The 21609-nt window shown below is 49.6% G+C and overlaps 1 protein-coding gene across 1 annotated transcript in view; it reads left to right on the top strand.

Annotated features, from left to right (window-relative positions):
- Positions 1-4164: 4164 nt before the first annotated feature.
- HIP1 (huntingtin interacting protein 1) overlaps positions 4165-21609 on the top strand; it is a 212302-nt gene continuing 194857 nt past the window's right edge. Inside the window, exon 1 of the mRNA XM_037990489.2 lies at positions 4165-4347. Within this exon, the coding sequence (XP_037846417.1) occupies positions 4228-4347 (120 nt within the window). The 5' untranslated portion in view covers positions 4165-4227. The remainder of the gene's footprint in view (positions 4348-21609) is intronic.

Genomic DNA, 21609 nt, shown 5'->3' with positions numbered 1-21609 from the left:
GTAAATGCCTACTTTCCCATGACCAAAGCCCCCATCAGTTTCCAGCACGGCTCCCTCCCCTTTTCCCTTTAGGTCTAGAGATGGTAACAGCTTCCTGGCGTTCCAGTAACATCTGGTGCTTTACCAGTCCTGGTTGATTCCCTTAACCCAGGTCACACCTTTGTACATAGTTCCTTCTCTTCCTTTTTCCTGAGAGACGGTCTCTGTCTGTCAGGCTGGAGTGCAGTGGTACAATCATAGCTCACTGCAGCCTTGACCTCCTGGGCTCGAGGGATCCTCCTGTCTCAGTCTCCTGAGGAGCTGGGATTACAGGTGTGCACCATCACACTTGGCTTTTTCCTTTTTTTTTTTAGGCAGAATCTCACTCTGTCGCCCCGGCTGGAGTGCAGTCACATGATCTCAACTCACTGCAACCTCCACCTCCCGGGTGCAAGCGATTCTTGTGCCTCAGACTTCCAAATAGCTGGGATTACAGGCGCATGCCATCACACCCAGCTAATTTTTGTATTTTTATCAGAGACAGGGTTTCATCATTTTGCCCAGGCTGGTCTCAAACTCCTGGCCTCAAGTGATCTGCCCACCTCGGCCTCCATCTCGAGTCTCCATCTCGAAAAAAAAAATTTTTTTTTTTTTTTGTAAAGAGGGGTCTCCTGGACTCACACTGTCTCCTGTACTGGCCTCCCAAAATACTGAGATTACAGGTATGAACCACCTCACCTGGTCCATAGTTTCTTCTTAAACTCTCATTACTCCTTTCAGTGTGTAATCTCTTTCCAGCTACGACTCCAATACAACTTCACAGCTGCCAACACCACCCTCGTGGATAGTCTTTATCTCCCAACAATTCCCAGTCTACTGATGTACCCCCCGCAGGTCCCCCAACACTGCCTTCCTCACTCGGCCTTAGAGTTACTTTAGTTTCTCCTATTTATTTATCCCCAGTTTCCTGTTTCCATCCACCCACCAGCCCATGGCTGTATCTTTGCTGATCTTACTCTGTCTAAAATTGAGGTCATGGCTGGCCATGGTCGCTCATGCCTGTAACTCCAGCACTTTGGGAGGGCAAGGTGAGAGGATCGCTTGAGGTCAGGAGTTCAAGACCAGCCTGGGCAACATAGTAAGACCTCATGTCTAAATAAAGAAATAAACAATATAAAATAAAATAATAAAAAAAAATTGAGGTCAGGCCAAGCTTGGTGCCTCACGTCTATAGGCCCAGTGTATTAGGAGGCTGAGGCAGGGGGATTGCTTGAGCGCAGGAGTTTCAGGCTGCAGTGAGGTATGACTGCATCACTGCACTCCAGCCTGGGCAACAGAGCAAGGGTCTGTCTCTAAAAAAAAAGAGGAAAGAACTATGTACAAAGGTGTGACCCGAGTTAAGGGTATCAACCAGGATGGGTAAATTGGCAAAGCACCAGGGACTGCTGGAACAGTGGGAAGTCACTACACCCTATCTCTAAATAAATAATTTTTTTAATTGAGATTTTTGTTGTTGCTGTTGTTGTTTTTTTTTTTGGAGATGGAGTCTCACTCTGTCACCCAGGCTGGAGTTCAGTGGTGTGATCTCAGGTCACTGCAGCCCTTGCCTCCCAGGCTCAAGTGATTCTCCAACCTCAGCCTCCTGAGTAGCTGGGATTACAGGTGCATGCTACCACACCTGGCTACTTTTTTGTATTTTTAGTAGAGACAGAATTTCACCATGTTGGCCAGGCTGGTTTTGAACTCCTGGCCTCAAGTGATCCGCCTGCCTCGACCTCCCGAAGTGCTGGGATTACAGGCGTGAGCCACCGTGCCCAGCTAAGGTAATTCCCTCTTTCTCTGTCAGCGCCCCTATCGTTCTCCCACATTCAGTTAATTGTCATCTCCCTCTCCCTAGACATGAAAAATCAGGTGACATCTAATCTCTCCCAAAGGAACCCAAGGGAGGGGGCACTCCCAAAGCCTCCCACAGATACACAATTTAAGTAAAGGTGAAACCAGTCCAGTCCTTCTTATGCAAATGTAGCCTGAATGGCACCGCCATTGCCCACCCTCCAATCTCTGTGTCCAAGCCTTATTTGCGTAACCTCCCACAAGACAGAACTTCCTCCTCTCCCTTCTCTTCTAGGCCCTCATCATCTCTCACCTACACTAGTCTCCTCACTGATTTCTCCCCTTCCATCAGGCCCCCATAATCCATCCCCACAACACAAGCTCCTCAGTGTACCCGTCTGAGCAAAAGCCTTCAGTGTCTCCCTAGTAACGGCAAATGCCCACCCCTCTTTCACTTCTCTATTGAATGTGTGAATTTTTACCAAATGGTCTTATTAAACAAAACAAAACAAAACAGACCGGCAGGGTGGCTCACACCTGTAATCCCAGTGCTTTGAGGTGGTATGATCACTTGAGCCCAGGAGATCATGACCAGCCTGGGCAACCCAGCAACATACCCCTCGCTACAAAAATATATATATAATATATATATTTTTTGAGATGGGGTCTCACTCTGTCTCCCAGGTTGGAGTGAAGTGGCACGATCTCTGCTCACTGCAACCTCTGCCTCCCTGGCTCAAGTAATCCTCCCGCCTTGTGAGCAGCTGGCACTATGGGCTTGCACCACCACCACGCCCAGCTAATTTTAACTTTTTTTGTACAGATGGAGTCTTGCTATGTTGCCCAGGCTGGTTTCAAACTTTTGAGCTCAAATGATCCACCTGCCTTAGCCTCCCAAAGCGCTGAGATTACAGGTGCAAACCACCGCGCCTGGCCAAATTAAAACAAACAAAACACACACACACACACACACACACACACACACACACACACTTGAATCACCAAATTGTAATGCCTAAAGGTGCCATTCATTACTCTGAGTTTCAAATAACTTTTAAAAAATACATTTATGCCGGCTGCTGTAGCTCATGTCTGTAATCACAGCACTTTGGGAGGCCAAGGTGGGAGGCTTGCTTGAGGCCAGGAGTTCGAGACCAATCTGGGCAACATAGAAATACTCCATCTCTGCAAAAAAAAATTAGCCAGGCGTGGTGGCGTGCACCTGTAGTACCAGCTACTCGAGAGGCTGAGGCAGGAAAATCGGTAGGACCCAGGAGCTCAAGGCCCCGGTGTGTTATGATCTGCACTCCAGCCTGGGCGACAAAGGGAGACTGACTCCAAATGAAACAAACAAACAAAGAAACACCTAAATTGGAGTTTAATGGAAAACTTTTAACTTTCTCCAGCATTCCTGCTAAGCATCACACTTCTCTCTGCTTGCTGACACCCTGGTTGACGTCTGAGCAGGATGGGACGCGCGGCTCAGAGCCTAAGATAAAAAGAAAGTGTCTTCAGGGCTTTCTACCAATAAATAAGTTCTGACGGGTTCATTAATAAGGTCTGGAAGGGAGGTCCCGGGAGGTGCCCGCGGACTCAGCCTGGAGCTCCGGGACCTGGGCTCTGCGATCCTTGCAGAAGGCATGGGCAGGAGCAGGATGGGGAGGTGCAGGACGGGGAAGCCTGGCAGTTGGGTGGGGGCGGCCACCCACTGAGGCCGGATCCGGCCAGGCGCCCACGTTGCGCCCGCCCGCGGGGCTGCGCTTCCCCGGGCTGCGGCCGCGTAGCTGGCCAGTCCGGCGCTCCCCAGTCCCAGGCCCGGAAGGAGCTAACGGGCTATTCGTAGGCGGGCCAGGATTCCCCCGGGGGAGGCCCCACTCCCCGGCCCGCGTCATTCCTGCCCACTGCCCCGGGCCCTCGCGGGGTAGCCCCCTGCACGAGCGGGCAGGGCAGTGGGCGGCGCCTGGCGGAGGGCAGCGCGCTCGGGGCGCGCGGGGACTGCGGCGGAGGGGAGGAGAGGGCGGCCCGCGGGCGGGGACCAGGCGAGCGAGGGCAGATCAGGGCAGCCCGCCCAGGCCACGCCCCATCCAGGCCCCGCCCCGTCTTCACCCCGCCCCAGCCCTGCCGGGAACGGCGGGACCACGGTGACTGACACGACTCCAGACCAGTCACCAAGCGCCTCGAGGCCCCGAGGGGCTACTCGGGGCCGAGCCAGCTGAGGGGCTCCTGAAGGGGCGGGGGCGGGCGGGGAAGCCTTTCGGCGAGGGGCGGGGTCTCAGGAAGACTGGCAGAACTCATAGCCAATGGCAGGCGGGAGCCGTACCGTTAGCGCCGGATCCCCGCGGGTAGGGCGGGGCGGGCGGCGCCGTGGGGATCCCGGGGCGGCCGAGGGCCCCTGACTCGGCTACTCGCGGCGACATGGATCGGATGGCCAGCTCCATGAAGCAAGTGCCCAACCCGCTGCCCAAGGTGCTGAGCCGGCGCGGGGTCGGCGCGGGGCTGGAGGCGGCGGAGCGCGAGAGCTTCGAGCGGACTCAGGTGAGGACGGGGGACCCCGGGGCATCCCTGGGGCACCCTGAGGGACGCGGTGTCCGAGAGGGGCTTTGAAGGGAGTAGGAGTCTTGCAGGCCCCAGTTGAGGACGGGGCGAGGGGGTCGCGAGCGGGGACATTGGTGTGCAGATCTGGGCGATCCCAGGAAGGTCGGAGACCCCAGGGTACCCCAGCTGGCCTGGGGAGAAGGGCAGAGGCGGGCTCGGAGGAGATGGCAGGATGCGTGCGGCCAAGAGGAGCCTGATCTGCTGGGGACCGGGCAGGAGTCCCAAGGTGAGGTGAGAGGGGAAGGAACTGAAAAGGGGCGAAATGGAAGGGGTGCCCCTAAACAAGGGAAGCGCACGGTAGCCGCTTGGAGGCTCAAGTGTGGGGTCAGAGAGTGGGGGAGCCAGGCTGGCAATGTGAAGGGTGAGGCGTCCTCTCTTCCCCTCCGATTACTTCTTGGTTGCACTGACATCCCCTCCCACCCCCCACTCCTTAGCATCCCCCTTTCTCGATGCCTCTTGCTTGGCTCTGGCCAGCCCCAGCTGTCAACTCTGAGGCCGGGCCGAAGGGGTCGGAGCAGGGAAAAGGAATGTAGGAAATGCAAAGTGTGGCCACTTTGTGGGAAAATTACTTTGGGGGCTAAAGTGGAGACCATGGTGCCCCGAGCCCTGACTTGGGGTCTTGGTTTTATCCCCTAAGATGTGCCTGACAGCTAATAGGCAGACTGCCCTATTTGTCCTGCCTGACCAGGGCTCGGGGCCAAAATTCCTCAGTGTCATCAACAAAAAGCCACAATCCATTTTTACCTCCGAGTTTTTAATGCCTGGTGTATTGATTGGACTGAATTAAGCTGACATGTTGATGGTGTTCATCAGTTCATTTGTATGTAAAATCCATTTCAAAGAGTACAACGCTTCTTTTAATCCCAGTGCCAACGCTGGAGGGGCAGATTTGTTCTACACTCTTGCGCTCAGAGTGGAACCTTTGAAGATCCAGTTGGGTCTCCCCCCGCGCCCCCCCTTGCCAGAGGCTGGTCCCCTGGTGTGTTGCGCAAGGAATACTTCCCCCAAACACAGTTGGAGGGAAAGGGCTTTGGGATTTTAGTTAGAGAAGACAGTGGGAATCTGACTGAAAGTTCTGTGTATGGAATCTTTCAAAGAATACCTGTAATCCCAGCACTTTGTGAGGCAGAGGCAGGTGGATCACCTGAGGTCAGGAGTTCAAGACCAACCTGGCCAACATGGTGAAACCTCGTCTCTACTAAAAATACAAAAAATTAGCCGGGCGTGGTGGCAGACGCCTGTAATCCCAGCTACTTGGGAGACTGAGGCCAGGAGAATCGCTTGAATCTGGGAGGTGAAATCGTGCCACTGCACTCCAGCCTGGGCAACAAGAGCGAAACTCCGTCTCAAAAAAAAAAAAAAAAAAGAAAGAATAAAGCGTTTCACCCCCAGGGGACTTTATCCCCTCTTCTTATTCTGAAAACATTTGGCCCCCCACCTGGGCAACATAGTGAGACCATGTCTCTACAAAAAATTTAAAAATGAGGCTGGGTGCGTTAGCTCACACCTGTATTCCCCTCACTTTGGGAGGCTGAGGTCGGCGAGGTGGGAGGATCAGTTGAGCCCAGGAGTTTGAGACCAGCCTGGGCAACACAGTGAGATCCCACCTCTCTTTTTTAAAAAATTAAAAATTAGCCTCGTGTGGTGGCATATGCCTGTAGTCCCAGCTGTTCAAAAGGCTGAGGCAGGAGGGTCACTTGAGCCAGGAGGTTGAGGCTGCAGCGAGCTATGGTCGTGCCGCTGCACTCCAGCCTGGGTGACAGAGTGAGACCCTGTCTCTACAAAAAAATGAAAAAAAAAAAAGTGAAGAAAAGAAAGAAAACCTCATGCAGTGTGCAGCAGTGAGACCCTGTCTCTACAAAAAAAAAAGAAAGAAAGAAAAAAGGAAGTGCCTCCACGCAGGTGTTTTTGGATGGTGTGAAACAGGGAGTCTCCACTACCTGGTTATCCTACTCCAGGAGGGAAGTAGGAAATGGTCATTTCACTTCACTTCATTTCACTTCTGCCTCCCAGGATCCAGCTGGGTTTGAGGCTTGTTCTCTGGTTTCATGGACCCGACCCCTGAAAAGAAGGAAATTTTCCATTGGTCTTGGATGTTAGTACCTCCGCTAGCTTCCTAGTCACATGAGGCTTCTTGCTCCATGAAACAGTGTGTATATTCCTTTTATTTTTATATTTTCATAGGGACGGGGGTCTCACTGTGTTGCCCGGACTGGTCTCAAACTCCTGGCTTCAGGTGATCCTCCTGCTTCTGCCTCCCAAAGTGCTGGGACTACAGGCATGAGCCATGACACCCAGCCCTATTTTATTTTTTATTTTTCTTTTAATAAATGACGTAAGAAAATGAATAGATATTATTTTTTAACAACCCATTCCTTCTAGAGTCTCAAATAAGTAAAAACTAGAGCAACAGAGAAATATGCGTAAGACTTTGACCTATAATAGTGAAAGAAATTAGGTTTGTGAAAGTTTCCACCCATGTGTGGTATGTTTCCCTGTTATCCAGGGACGGCCCAACAGGAGAGTCTAGGTCAGTGTTTTCTGGTGTTTTACATTCTGTGGGACATTTGTGATTGGTCAGATTTGACCTGGGTGGGGTGGGTGGAGATGAGGTAGAGTGGAGCAGAAAAAGAGAATTTTTCTGATGTTGAAACTCTTATTTGTAACTTTTTTTTTTTTTGAGATAGAGGTCTCACTGTGTGTTCCCAGGCTGGTCTTGAACTCCTAGCCTCAAGCGATCTTTCACCTCAGCCTCCCCAAGTGCTGGGATTTCAGGTGTGAGCCACTGCACCCAACCTCTGGTGTTGAAACTCTTTAGGAGTGTAGGAGAGTAAAGACAAAGAACCGGCCTGGACAACATAGTAAGACCCCATCTCTCCAAAAAATAAAATTAGCTGGATGTGGTGGCACATGCCTGTTGTCCCAGCACCTTTGGAGGCTGAGGTGGGAGGATTGCTTGAGCCTGGGAGCCTGAGGCTTCAGTGAGCAAAGAGTGTGCCACTGCATTCCAGCCTGGGCAATAGTGAGACCCCATCTAAAAAAGAAAGAAAGAAAAGAAAAGAAAAGCCCTAAAACCCAACGTTAGTCAATCTACAAAAAATTATTTTGTTTAATGACTACCTATCAAATGTATCATGAGGTTGCAGAGCTTGGTAAGCAAAGGGAAAAAAGGGGAAAAATGTATTATGAGATATAAAAATGAATTATAAAAAATTTAATGAGTTAGGAGACCATGAGAATCAGCCAAGGTATAATAATAACTAACTAATTATTGTGTTTGGCACTATTCTAAGGACATCATTGTATTACCTTTTTAAATCTTGGCAAGAACGGATGAGGTTCACATTTTACTCTCGGGACAGTTGAGGCACAGAGAGGTTAAGTAACTCACCAGAAGTCACACAGCTGGAAGTGGTCTCAACCTTTACCCACTGCCTCGGGCAGCCTGTGAGTACTGAGCAGATGCTGGCATTGGAGTTAGAAGGCATTTGAGTCTTATAGCTGGGCGTGTATACGGGCCACGGGATCTCAGGGAAGTTGTCTAACCTTTCTAAGCCTCAGTTTCCTTATTGTCAAATAAACATAATACTTACCTGGCTGATTTCTTGTGCGGATTCAATGAAGCCATATTCCTGAAGGCATTTTGTAAACTGTGGAGCACTAGTTCAGTGATTATTGTTACAATCTGCCTGGGGAGACGAACCCGAGACAGCAGACGCGTGATCTATCAAGTAGGCTGTGATTAAGTTTTCCTTAGACGGATAGATGTGGTATTAGGTAGTAGGATAATTACCAAGAGCATGTGGATAAAACACAGGCTTTGGGGTTGGGAGCCCTCCCCGAGGATTGAAGCACATCTTTTAGCGGGAGTTAGCGTTTGCTGGGTGGAGGAGAGGATGGGGCATTCCAGTGATGGAGGAACATAAATAAAGAAACATCTAGACTAGGCAGATAAACTTCCCAGCGGGTGCAGTGGAGACGCATTGGCTGGGGTAGAGAGAGGGGCAAAATTGGCCACTCCCTCCTCTGAACTATAGCAGGGCTGGTGACCTCTCCTAGTTCCTGTGACCTTGTGCTGGCATCATTTCTCTCTGTGGCCCCCAGTGAACGCTGAGCTTATTGAGGGCAGGTCTGTGTCTTGCTCTCGCCTACATCCTGAATCTCATGGTTAGTGGTGAGTGGGGTCAGCAAGGGAACCCTGGGTCTAGGTGGATAGTTCAGCCCTGGGCCACAGGATATATTAATAATTGCTTTATTTATTTTTTTTAAGAGATGGTCTCGCTCTATTGTCCAGTCTGGAGTGCAGTGGCACGATCATAGCTCAGTTTTGCCTCGGACTCCTGGGCTCAAGTGATCCTCCTGCCTTAGCCTCCTGAGTAGCTGGGACTACAGGAGCATGCCACCATGCCTAGCTGACCTTTAAAATTTATTTATTTATTTATTTTTTTGACACAGAGTCTCACTCTGTTGCCCAGGCTGGAGTGCAGTGGCACCATCTCGACTCACTACAACCTTTGCCTCCTGGGTTCAAGTGATTCTCCTGCCTCAGCCTCTCGAGTAGCTGGGATTACAGGCGAGCGCCACCACGCCCAGCTAATTTTATGTATTTTTGGTAGAGACAGGGTCTCATGTGTTGACCAGGCTGGTCTCGAACTCCTGACCTCAGGTGAGCCGCCTGCCTCAGCCTCCCAAAGTGCTGGGATTACAGGTGTAAGCCACCGCTCCTGGCCTAAAATTTTTTTTTTAGAGATGGGGTCTCGCTGTGTTGCCCAGGCTGGTCTTGAACTCTTGGGCTCAAGCAGTCCTCCCGCCTTGGCTTCCCAAAGTGTTGGGATTACAGGTGTGAGCCGCCGTGCCCGACCTATAATTACTTGATGTTTTCTCGTAATGCTCCAGGTTCGCTCTTGGTCTAGCCTTGCCTCCTACATACCCAGTCTAGAGCCTGGCAGCATGCCCATCAAAAGACTCTCACTGCTCTGCCTGCCTTCTTCTGTCCTGGCATCTATAATCTCAGACCAGCCTTGCATCCCTACTCCTGCCAGCCTCCTCCAGGAAGCCTTGCCTCCTCAACTCTCCTGCACCGTCCTCACATTTCACCTGGCCACTGTCCCTGCTAGAGTAGGCACCACTGACCTGCCTGATGGCCCAGCCACTGCCCCCATCTCCAACCAGACCCTTGGTGTGTTCCCCACCCAATCCATCACAAGCCACCTTCAAGCTTCAGGGAAGTGAAAAGTACTTCCTGCCCTCATAAAAAACCAGCCGTAATAAGGAGACCTTATCAGGAGTACTTTACAGTTTATAAAGCATGTTTCTAGCCATCATTGGGACCACACGATGGTTAGTCATTATCATTTTCATTTTATGGATGAGGACATCGTGACTCAAAGAGCTTGGTAACTTGCCCAGGGTCATCCCACGGGTGAGTGGAAGGGCCAGGATTAAAAACCAGGACTCCAGGTTCCAAGTGTCAGGCCCGTTCGACCACACTGTCCTCCCACCAGCCAAGAGGGCAATTCTAGAATCAGCCAGGAGGGCTGTCAATCACAGGACAAATAAAATAACCCGTCTGTTTTTACTTAGCTGGAAAATGGTTTTCTCCATGGTTTGTTTATTTCTTCCACATCCGTTTAGTAGCACATACCGTGGAGGAGACACAGAGATGAGTAAGATAAGGAGACCAGCTCTAGGGGGCTTGTGAGTCAGCCGGGAGGCAGACTGGCCGCTGCCCGGCTCCTGGACAAGCCTTGGCGCTCTGATGTGGTCAGGCACTGAAACACCAGCATTACCAGGGCCATTAGGATGTCGGGCACCACCCAGAACTACTGAATCAGGGCCTGTCATGTTCACCAGAGCACCGGGTAGTCTGTGCATGCTGATGTTTGAGCAACAGTGCTCTGCAGTAGGTGAGTTCTGGGATTAGAGGAAAAGACACAGAGGTGGGAACAAACCTTTAGAAAGTCTCAGTCTCCTTGGGTGGGCCAGGCACAGTGGCTCATGTTTATCATCCCAGCACTTTGGGAGGCTGAGGTGGGAGGATGGCTTGAGCCCAGGAGTTCGAGACCAGCCTGGGCAACATAGCGAGACCCTGTCTCTACAAAAAAATCAAATCAAATCAAATAATTAGCTGGGCATGGTGGTGCTGCCTGTAGTCCCAGCTACTCGGGAGGCAGAGGGAGGACGATTGTTTAAGCCCAGGAAGTTGAGTCTGCAGTGAGCCGGGATCACACCACTGCACTCCAGACTGGGTGACAGAGCCAGACCCTGTAAAAAAAAAAATACATAAATAAAAGCCAGAAACAACAACAACAAAAAATCTGTGGGTGGCGCATACGTCAGAGCAAAGGATCTTAATGCATCCTGTGTTGAGAAGAGCCTTGGATCCTAGAGAGAAAGAGATAGAAACAAATATTTATTGAGGGCCTGATGGGTACCAGGAACATGCTGGGTGATTTACATCTATGATTTCATTTTAATAGCTCAGGCTCAGAGAGGCTAAGTGACTAGTCCAAGGTCACACAGTGAGTGAACCGAGAAGCCAGGACTTCACAACCAAATGGCAGGTTCCTTTCTTTCGTGTTTACGTTGGGGGTACTTCTGCCCTCTTGCTCATGATCTTCAGCAGATGCTTAGCCTTTGTTCAGCAGCTAAAAAATTTTAGGGCTGAGCTAGAAAGATCTGCGGTTCTCAACCCTGGCTGGAGAGCTCTTTAAAAAAAATAAGGCCAGGCGCAGTGGCTCACGCCTGTAATCCCAGCACTTTGGGAGGCCGAGGCAGGCGGATTACGGGGTCAGGAGATCGAGACCATCCTGGCTAACACGGTGAAACCCCATCTCTACTAAAAATGCAAAAAATTAGCCGGGCATGGCGGCGGGCACCTGTAGTCCCAGCTACTTGGGAGGCTGAGGCAGGAGAATGGCATGAACCCGGGAGACGGAGCTTGCAGTGAGCCGAGATCGCGCCACTGCACTCCAGCCTAGGCGACTGAGTGAGACTCCGTCTCAAAATAAATAAAATAAAATAAAATATAATATAATAAAATAAAATACTGTTTCTCTAGGCCCCCTGCATAAGGACTCTGTCTCACTGATATGGGGTGATCATTGACACTTTGTAAAGTCCCAGGTGGTTCTCATGCGCAATCAAGATGGTGACTGTGGGTCCTGATGGGTTCCCACACCCCTGGCACCCCACGGACTTTGGGTGGCTCAGTTGATTCTGGTTATACTCAGAAAACCAAGATGACCCTAAACCTGCTTCTTGCAGGTTGGAAGCATCTGTGTCAGGTTTGTTCTTTGGGAATGCAAATGCTCAGAGCCAGGCTGTGTAGCACCCTGAGCCTTGAACCTGGTGCCCCTCCCGCTTCTGCTTGTGGAGCAGGTGCACAAAGAAGTCACACCTTGCCTGAAGTCTGAGCAGGTGCCTTCTTGCAAGGAGAGCTGCATGTTAACCCCATTTTTCCATTTACTTGACAATCAGAGCTGGCTTCTTTTTTTTTTTTTTTTTTCTTTTTTTTGAGATGGAGTCTGACTCTGTCACCCAGGCTGAAGTGCAATGGCGCCATCTCGGCTCACTACAACATGTGTCTCCTGGGTTCAAGTGATTCTCTTACCTCAGCCTCAGGAGTAGCTGGGATTATAGGCATGTGCCACCACACCCGGATAATTTGTGTATTCTTAGTGGAGATGGGGTTTCATCATGTTGGTCAGGCTGGTCTTGAACTCCTGACCTCAAGTGATCCGCCCGCCTTGGCCTCCCAAAGTGCTGGGATTACAGGCAGGAGCAACTGCTCCCGGCCCAGAGCTGGCTTCTTAAACTTCTGTGACCTTCTGTCTCCCCCGCCTTGCTCCTTTACTGGGTATTGAAAACGTAAGAAGGAAGTTAAGAGCTCTCTTTTGGTCCCTGGTTTTGTACTGTCCTGAGTTTCTTCCCAGTGATGGTAATGGTAATAGTCAACATTTACTGACCAGGCACAGTGGCTCATGCCTGTAATCCTGGCACTTTGGGAGGCTGAGGCAGGTGGATCACTTGAGGCCAGGAGTTCGAGACCATCCTGGCCTACATGGTGAAACCCCTTCTCTACTAAAAATACAAAAATTAGCTGGGCGTGGTGGTGCGTGCCTGTAATCCCAGCTACTCAGGAGACTGAAGCAGGAGAATCACTTGAACCTAGGAAGTGGGGAGGTTGCATTGAGCCGAGATCACGCCACTGCACTCCAGCCTGGGCAACAGAGCAAGACCTTGTCTCTAAAAAAAAAAGAAAAATTTACTGCCCACATACTGTGTGCAAGTGGTAAAGGCCTTACACGAGCCACTCTTTTCAATCCTTGCAACACATGTATGAATTATAATTCCTATTTTAGGCTGGACACGGTGGCTCACACCTGTAATCCCAGCACTTTGGGAGGCCAAGGCAGGCAGATCACCTGAGGTCAGGTGTTCAAGACCAGCCTAACCAACATGGAGAAACCCTGTCTCTGGTAAAAATACAAAATTAGCCGGGCGTGGTGGCGTGCACCTGTAATCCCAGCTACTCAGGAGGCTGAATCACTTGAACTCAGGAGGCAGAGGTTGCAGAGAGCCGAGATTGCGCCATTGCACTCCAGCCTGGGCAACAAGAGTGAAACTCTGTCTCAAAGAAAAAAAAAAAATCCTATTTTACAGAGGAGGAAATTGAGGCTTTCAGGGGTTGATAGCTATTCTCCGCTGTCCTCACCCCACTTCTCTTCTACCTGCTGTCCACTTCCTTTGCCCTCACCTCTGTCTGATGGTTTCTGTTCTCACTTCTGTGGCACTGACTCCCTGCATCTCCCTCCTGACTTCCCAGCATGAGTGACCACTTCCCAGTGGACGACTGTACCGCCTCGGGTGGCCCCATGGTGGGACAGTGGTCCCCACCTTCTTTCTGGTGTCAATTCTGATCCGTCCCTCCCTCCTGCCCTCACAGCCGCATTCTGTTGAGTGCCTCTGTGAGACTTGTCTCACCCATTCATCCTGTGTTTCTTGCATTTCCTGTTCTTATTACATCTTGCCTGTATTTTTGTCATCTCATCCTGCGTGCCCTCTAAATCGTCTGTCCTGGACAGAGTGTCCCTCAAATGCAACACTGCGATTTTCTTCTTCTTTTTTATTTTTTTTGAGACGGAGTCTCACTCTTGTCGCCCAGGCTGGAGTGCAGTAGCACAATCTCAGTTCACTGCAACCTCTGCCTCCTGAGTTCAAGCTATTCTCCTGCCTCAGCCTCCTGAGTAGCTGGGATTACAGGCACCCGCCACCATGCCCAGCTAATTTTTGTACTTTTAGAAGAGACTAGATTTCACCATGTTGGCCACAGCTGGTCTCGAACTCCTGACCTCAGGTGATCCGCCTGCCTCGGCCTCCCAAAGTGCTGGGATTACAGGCATGAGCCACCGTGCCTGGCAGCTTTTTTGTTTTTTAAGAGATAGAGTCTTGCTGTATTGCCCAGGCTGGAATGCAGTGATGCAATCATAGTTCACTGCAGCCTCGAATTCGTGGGCTCAAGTGATTCTCCCACCTCAGTCTCCTGAGCAGCTGGGACTATAGGTATGTGCTGCCACACCCAGCTAATTATTATTATTATTTTTTTTTTGTAGAGACAAGATCTCACTATGTTGCCCAGGCTTGTCTCAAACTCCTGGCCTGAGGCGATCCTCCTGCCCCAGCCTCCCAAATTGTTGAGGTATTGAGCCACTGCACCTGGCCCAACAATGCTTTTTTATTTTTATTTTCTGTTCTGTTCCAGTTTTTTATTTTTATTCACTTGTTAGAATTTTGTGGGTTTTTTTTTTTTTTTTTCTGTTTTCTCTGCATTTTTTTCCCTCAACTTTTAAGTTCAGAGGGTACATGCGCAGGCTTGTTACATGGGTAAACTGCATGTCACTGAGTTTTGGTGTACGATCCTGTCACCTAGGTAGTGAGCATAGTACCCCATAGGTAGTTTTTCACCCCGCTTCCCCCCCACCACCACACTCCTTCTTCACTAACAACTACTTTTATAACTGTCCTTTTTCAAAAACTTTTGCTGCCTCCCCCGAGACCCTGCCTGATGTGGCACCATCAGCGTCCCTGGTGCCTGGTCCCTGTCCTTTTTTTTTTTTTTTTTTCCCTTTTTGTTTGAGACAGTGTCTTACTGTGTCTCCCAGGCTGGAGTGCAGAGACCCCATCTCTGAAAAAGAAAATTAAAAAAATAAAAATAAAGAGTTGGTGCCGCACGTTAAGAAGGATGGGGCGTGTCCCTATGGCCCGGGAGATCAGATTCCCTGCCCCACTTGGGCACTGAAAGGGTTCCTGTCTGGCACTTCTGCAAGGCACTGATGAAGACCGTTTTCTGCTCCCCATTCATTGGCCCACTTATTCCACTACCTCAAGGCGAGGTGTGGCGGAGACCTGGGTGTGGCAGCGGGCACAGCCTTGTGCAGTGGGCTGGCGGCCAGCTCTCCTCCTGCATCAAGGAGGGTTGGCGACCTGGAGAGATGCCCACCTGGGAAAGAGAACTTGTTAGCCCCACCTCCCGGCAGGGTGGTGGCTGCTTCCTGTTTTCCTGCCTGGGCAGCCAGGGAGGAGCTCCGTTCCCAGCTTGTGGGCAGGACTTGCGAGGGGAGAGGGGCTGTGACTTAAGGTGTCTGCTGGCTCAGAGAAAGAGAGAATGGCATCTTTTCTTGGATCAGAAAGGTGGCTGCTGCTGCCTCTGCTAATACTGCCACGAGACAGCTCAGGAAGCCAGTGTGGCCTATGGCTTGTGTTTAACAACAACTAACACTCTGTAGTTTAAAGGCGTGTTGACACATGACCCCTCTGAAGCCACAGAGCAAAGCATGCAGTAGATGGTTGTGGTCAGTTTTCAAATACACACACTGAGGCTCAGAGAGATGAAAAGACTTGTTTGAGAGCACTCAGGAAGTGGCAGAACTGAGGTTTGAACCTGGCTTGTCTGGCCCCAAATTTTATGCTTTCTTTCTGTATCTCCCTTTAAAGCGGAAGCCGGGTCAGTGGCTTAGAAGTATGTGACTTAGGGAGCGGGGAGGGATAGCATTAGGAGATATACCTAATGTAAATGATGAGTTAATGGGTGCAGCACACCAACATGGCACATGTATACATATGTAACAAACCTGCACGTTGTGCACGTACCCTAGAACTCAAAGTATATAAAAAAAAAAAGAAAGAAAGAAATGTGTGACTTAGAAAAGGTACAGACATTTATTTTGCTAAGTCTTTTTTTTTTTTTTTTTGAGATGGAGTCTCGCTCTGTCACCTAGGCTGGAATCCAGTGGTGTGATCTCAGCTCACTGCAACCTCCCCCTCCTGGATTAAAGCGATTCTCCTGTCTCAGCTTCCCGAGTAGCTGGGACTACAGGCACATGCCACCATGCCTGAATAATTTTTCTCTTTTTGATAGAGATGAGGTTTCACCATGTTGCCCAGGCTGGTCTCAAACTCCTGACCTCAGGTGATCCACCCACCTGGGCTTCCCAAAGTGCTGGGATTATAGGCGTGAGCCACCCCGCCCAGCCTTATTTTGCTAAATCTTTTCCAGTTGACTTATTTGGACACTGAAAATTCCTCCCAGAAGAAAATATTTGCAACACACATAATTATCAAAGGGCCTATATCCAGAATATGTAAAAAATGTAAGAGAAACAAACAAACAAAAAACTTAAAGAAAAAAAGAAAAAAGAAAAAAAAGGCCAGACACTGTGGCCGATGCCTGTAATCCTAGCACTTTGGGAGACTGAGGTGGGTGGATCCTTTGAGCCCAGAAGTTCGAGACCAGCCTGGGCAACATGGCAGAAACCCGCTTGTACAAAAAATACAAAAACTTAGCCAGGTGTGCGCCTGTAGTCCCAGCTACTCGGCACTAGGAGACTGAGGCAGGGGACCTGGGGAGGTCAAGGCTTCTGTGAGCCATGATCACGCCACTGCACTCCAGCCTGGGTGACAGAGTGAGACCCGTGTCTCAAAAACAAACAAAAAGACAAACCTAATTTAAAACAAAATAAGCAGGAGAGAGTTAATGAAAGGGGATAAACAAATGGCCAATAAATTTATGAAATGTGCAGCTTCATTAGCATCACAAAAATGCAAATTAACATTTAATGTGGCCGGATGCGGTGGCTTACACCTGTAATCCCAGCACTTTGGGGGGCCTAGGCAGGCAGATCACGAGGTCAGGAGATTGAGACCAGCCTGGCCAACATGGTGAAATCCCATCTCTACTAAAAATACGAAAATTAGGCAGGCATGGTGGGGTGTGCCTGTAATCCCAGCTATTTGGGAGGTGGTGGTTGCAGTGAGCCGAGATCAAGACCGCACCACTGCACTCCAGCCTGGTGGACAGAGCAAGACTCTGTCTACAAAAAAAAAAAAAAAAAAAAGAAAGAAAAACATTTAATGAGATACCTCTACATGCCCATCAGGATGGCTGAAATTAAAAATATTTTTTAAAAAAACTTGACAGTGCCAAGCATTGGCAAGGATGTGGAGTGATAAAACTGCCCGGCCGGGCACGGTGGCTCATGCCGGGAATCTCAGCACTTTGGGAGGCCTAGGCGAGCAGATCACGAGGTCAGGAGTTCGAGACCAGCCTGGCTAACATGGTGAAACCTCGTCTCTACTACAAATACAAAAAATTAGCCAGGTGTGGTGGCATGCGCCTGTAGTCCCAGTTACTGAGGAATCTGAGGCAGGAGAATCACTTGAACCCGGGAGGCGGAGGTTACAGTGAGCCAAGACCGAACCATTGCACTCCAGCCTGGGAGACAGAGTGAGACTCTGTCTCAAAAAAAAAAAAAAAAAAAAAAAGCCCAGACACTGCAGGTGGGACTGTAAACTGGGGCTACCACATTGGATAATGTCTAGTGTTATACTAAAATTAAAGACAGGCATTCTCAGTAATTTAGCCATACCACTGCTAGTTATTACCCAACAGAAATGCATAACACAGCTGGGCGCGGTGGCTCATGCCTGCAATCCCAGCACTTTGGGATGCCGAGACAGCGGATCATTCGAGGTCAGGAGTTCAAGAACAGCCTGGTCAGCACAGTAAAACCCTGTCTCTGCTAAAAATACAAACAAACAAACAAACAAAAACTGGGCATGGTGGTGCATGCCCGCAATCCCAGCTACTGGGGAGGCTGAGGGAGAATTGCTTGAATCCAGAAGATGGAGATGCAGTGAGCCGAGATTGTGCCACTACACTCCAGCCTGGGCAACAGAGTGAGACTCAGTCTCAGGAAGAAAAAAAAAAAATTCATAGCACATGCACCAATAGACATTTAGAAGAATATTCATAATCATATTTTATAACAGTCCCAACCTGGAAACACCCCAAAAGCCCATGAACAGTAGATGGATGTATACATAATATAGTCTTTCATCAGAATACTATACAGCCATGAAAAGAACTTTAGTTATATTCAGCAACACGGATGAATGCTGCAAACACAATGATGAGTAAAGAGAAACGCAGACACAAAAGGGCATTTTCTGTATACTTCAATTTGCTTGGCTTAGATGGTAAAACTGTAAAGAAAAAAGGAAGTGATTCTCATAACAGACCAGTAAAAGTTATCTTTGGGTGCAGGGGAGGTTGGTGATTGGGAGGGTGGGGAACGGGAGTTTCTGAGGCCTCGCTAGCATTCTGCTAGCCCCGGTAATGGTTTTTGATAATTCGTTAAGCAGTACGGTTTTGTGCAGTTTTCTTTATGTTTCAAAATGCAAACTTAACAGAAAAAAACAACTCCTGCCTGAGCGTGGCGCCGCATGCCTGTAATCACAGCACTTTGGGTGGCGGAGGCGGGAGGATCACTTGAGGCCAGGAGTTGGAGACCAGCGTGGGCAACATAGTGAGACCCTGTCTCTACCAAAAAAAAATTTTGGTGTGTGTATGTGTTTCTTTTGTGTGTGTGTGTGTTTCTTTCTTTCTTTTTTTTTTTATACTCTAAGTTCTAGGATACATGTGCACAATGTGCAGGTTTGTTACATATGTATACATGGGCCATGTTGGTGTGCTGCACCCATTAACTCATCATTTACATTAGGCATATCTCCTAATGCTATCCCTCCCCCTACCCACCTCCCCACAATAGGCCCCGGTGTGTGATGTTCCCCTTCCTGTGTCCAAGTGATCTCATTGTTCAATTCCCACCTATGAGTGAGAACATGCGGTGTTTGGTTTTCTGTTCTTGCGATAGTTTGCTCAGAATGATGGTTTCCAGCTGCATCCATGTCCCTACAAAGGACACGAACTCATCCTTTTTTATGGCTGCATAGTTTTTTAATTAGCCAGGTGTGGTGGTGCCTGCTTGTATTCCCAGCTACTAGGAAGGCTGAGGTGGGAGGATCGCTTGAGCCCAGAGTTGGAGGCTGCAGTGAGCTATGATGGCACCACTGTACTCCAGCCTGAGTGACAGAGTGAGACTCTGCCCCTAAAAAGAACCAACACAACAGAACTCCCCCGACAGTGTCTAAGAACCTGCCCCTTACCCTGTTGATGCATCCTTTGAGGTCTCTCTCAAATTCTGCCTCCCCTCGAAAGCGTTCCTGATGCTGCCCTAGAACTGGGGAGCGTTTGATTCATGAACCACGCATCTGCAAGCAGCATCTTCCTAGAGCTGCTGTAACTTGGAGCCAGGAAATTGAGCTCCGTCGTTAGTCACACTCAGAGTGTTGCTATTCCACATGCTGAAGTTGTGGCTTCCATTCATTCGTGTCTTGTGTCTACCTTCCTTAGTGGTACACAGGCCCTACATTTCTCATTCAACCTTTAGTATATTGCCCCAACATCTAGCAGAGGGCTTTATCCCAGCTAAGGCTGAGGATGTCTGTTAAATAGAAAATAAATTAGGTGGCAATGGCTGGGCACGGTGGCTCACACCTGTAATCCCAGCACTTTAGGCAGTTTTTTAGGCCGGGTGCAGTGGCTCACATCTGTAATCCCAGCACTTTGGGAGGCCAAGGTGGGCAGATCACCTGAGGTCAGAAGTTGGAGACCAGCCTGGCCAACACGGCGAAACTCTGTCTCTACTAAAAATACAAAAATTAGCCAGGCATGGTGGCAGGTGCCTGTAATCACAGCTACTCAGAAGGCTGAGGCAGGAGAATCGCTTGAACCCGGAAGGCAGAGGTTACAGTGAGCCGAGATCGCGCCGCTGCACTCCATCCTGGCAACAGAGTGAGACTCAGCCTCAAAAAATAAAATTAGGCTGGGCGCGGTGGCTCACGCCTATAATCCCAGCACTTTGGGAGGCGAAGGCGGATCACCTGAGGTCAGGAGATCCAGACCAGCCTGGCCAATATGGTGAAAACCCGTCTCTACCAAAAATACGAAAATTAACTGGGCGTGGTGGCACACAACTGTAATCCCAGCTACTCAGGAGGCTGAGGTGAGAGAATTGCTTGAGCCCCGGGGGTGGAGGTTGCAGTGAGCTGAGATTGCGCCACTGTACTCCAGCATGGGTGATAGAGCGAGACTCTGTATCAAAAAAAAAAAAAAAAAAAAAAATATATATATATATATATATATGGTAATAATAATAAAAAATTAGCTGGGCGCACTGACACACACCTGTAGTCCCTGCTACTTGGGACAATGAGGTGGGAGGATTGCAGAAGGGTCTTCAGGGCAGGAGGCCTTCTACAAGGCAGAAAGGACTTTGCAAATGTAATTAAGGATCTTAAGGCAGGGAGGGTCTTGGATGATCCAGGTGGGCCCAGTCTGATCACATAGATCCTTAAAAGCAGAGCAACTTTTCTAGCTACAAGCACAAGAGAGATTCCCAGCATGAGAAGGGTTTCATGCACAGCTGCTGACTCTGAGATGTGGGAGGACCAGAGGGAGGGCTCTAGGAGCTAAGGGTGGCCCCTGACCGAGAGCCAGCAAGGAGACGGGGACCTCGGGCCTGGCACTGCAAGATCTTCGATTCCACCAACCACTTGAATGGACTTGGAAGCAGATTTTCCGAGGACCTCCAGGACAGAACACAGGGGTGCTGATGCCTCGATTTTAGCCCAGTGAGACCTGTTGCATTCCCACCTGCAGAACTGTGAGATAATAAATGGCTGGGTTTGCTTTGTGTTTTTTTTTTTGAGATGGAGTCTTGCTCTGTCGCCCAGGGTGGAGTGCAATGGCTCGATCTCGGCTCACTGCAACCTCTGCCTCCTGGGTTCAAGGGATTCTCCTGCCTCAGCCTCCCGAGTAGCTGGGATTACAGGGACGCACCACCACGCCCAGCTAATCTTTTGTATCTTTAGTAGAGATAGGGTTTCATCATGTTGGCCAGGCTGGTCTCGAACTCCTGACCTCATGATCTGCCTGCCTCGGCCTCCCAATTAGTGGCTGTTGTTTTAAGCTGCTGAGCCTGTGGCAATTTGTTACAACAGTGATAGAAAACGAATACAGGGTAACAGGTAACTCCTGCTTCAGGGCAGGAGGCCTGATGGGTCCCATGTCTCGCTGCACAGACAGGCTGCCCTTTCAGACCTACAGGAATACTTGCCGTTTCATTGGTGCTTGTTGTGGCTGCGGATCAAACGCTGGATTTCCATCCCTGGCACTCACGCACAGAAGTCTTATCCTGGAAAAACCATTCAGCAGCCTGTTCAAAACATTTTTTTTCCTGCTGAGCCATGGAGTTCTGTGGTGCGATTCCAAGTTGGAGAATCACAGATATAATTTACTTAACCTTTAAAAAGGTTTTTTTTTTTTTTTTTTTTTTTTTTTTGATCAAGTGCTATGCTGTCCGTTAAAAAAAGGCAAGTGGGAAATCCCAATGCGACTGTAGGATCACGATGGCGTCTCTGCTGGAAAGAGAGCCTACAGCTAGGAAAGGGAGTGGGGAGTGAATAGGTGCTTCCCCCAGGGGAAGCTGCATCCAGATACTCAGGCTCATGGTGGTGATCTGGAACGTCCCAGCATTCTGGGTTTGGCTGCGGAGGAGCCAGGAACTCCCAGAGCCCTGGATTAGGAATGGGGAAGTCTTGCTTCTCCAAGCTGTGGCTCTCTCTGATCTGCATGGTCCCTGCCCACTATAACTATAGGTCTTCAGTCTGGGTCTGTAATGAGGGGTGTGGGATGAGATTGTCTCAGAGGCTCAGACACTTGGTGATTCTGTGAAAGTACGGTTATTACTATTTTTTATTTTTACTTTTTTAGAGACAGCGTCTCACTCTGTCACCCAGGCT

The sequence above is a fragment of the Chlorocebus sabaeus genome, chromosome 28, assembly GCF_047675955.1.
Source record: "Chlorocebus sabaeus isolate Y175 chromosome 28, mChlSab1.0.hap1, whole genome shotgun sequence".
Classification (NCBI taxonomy): Eukaryota; Metazoa; Chordata; class Mammalia; order Primates; family Cercopithecidae; genus Chlorocebus; species Chlorocebus sabaeus.
This window is presented reverse-complemented; position numbering and strand designations above follow the sequence as displayed.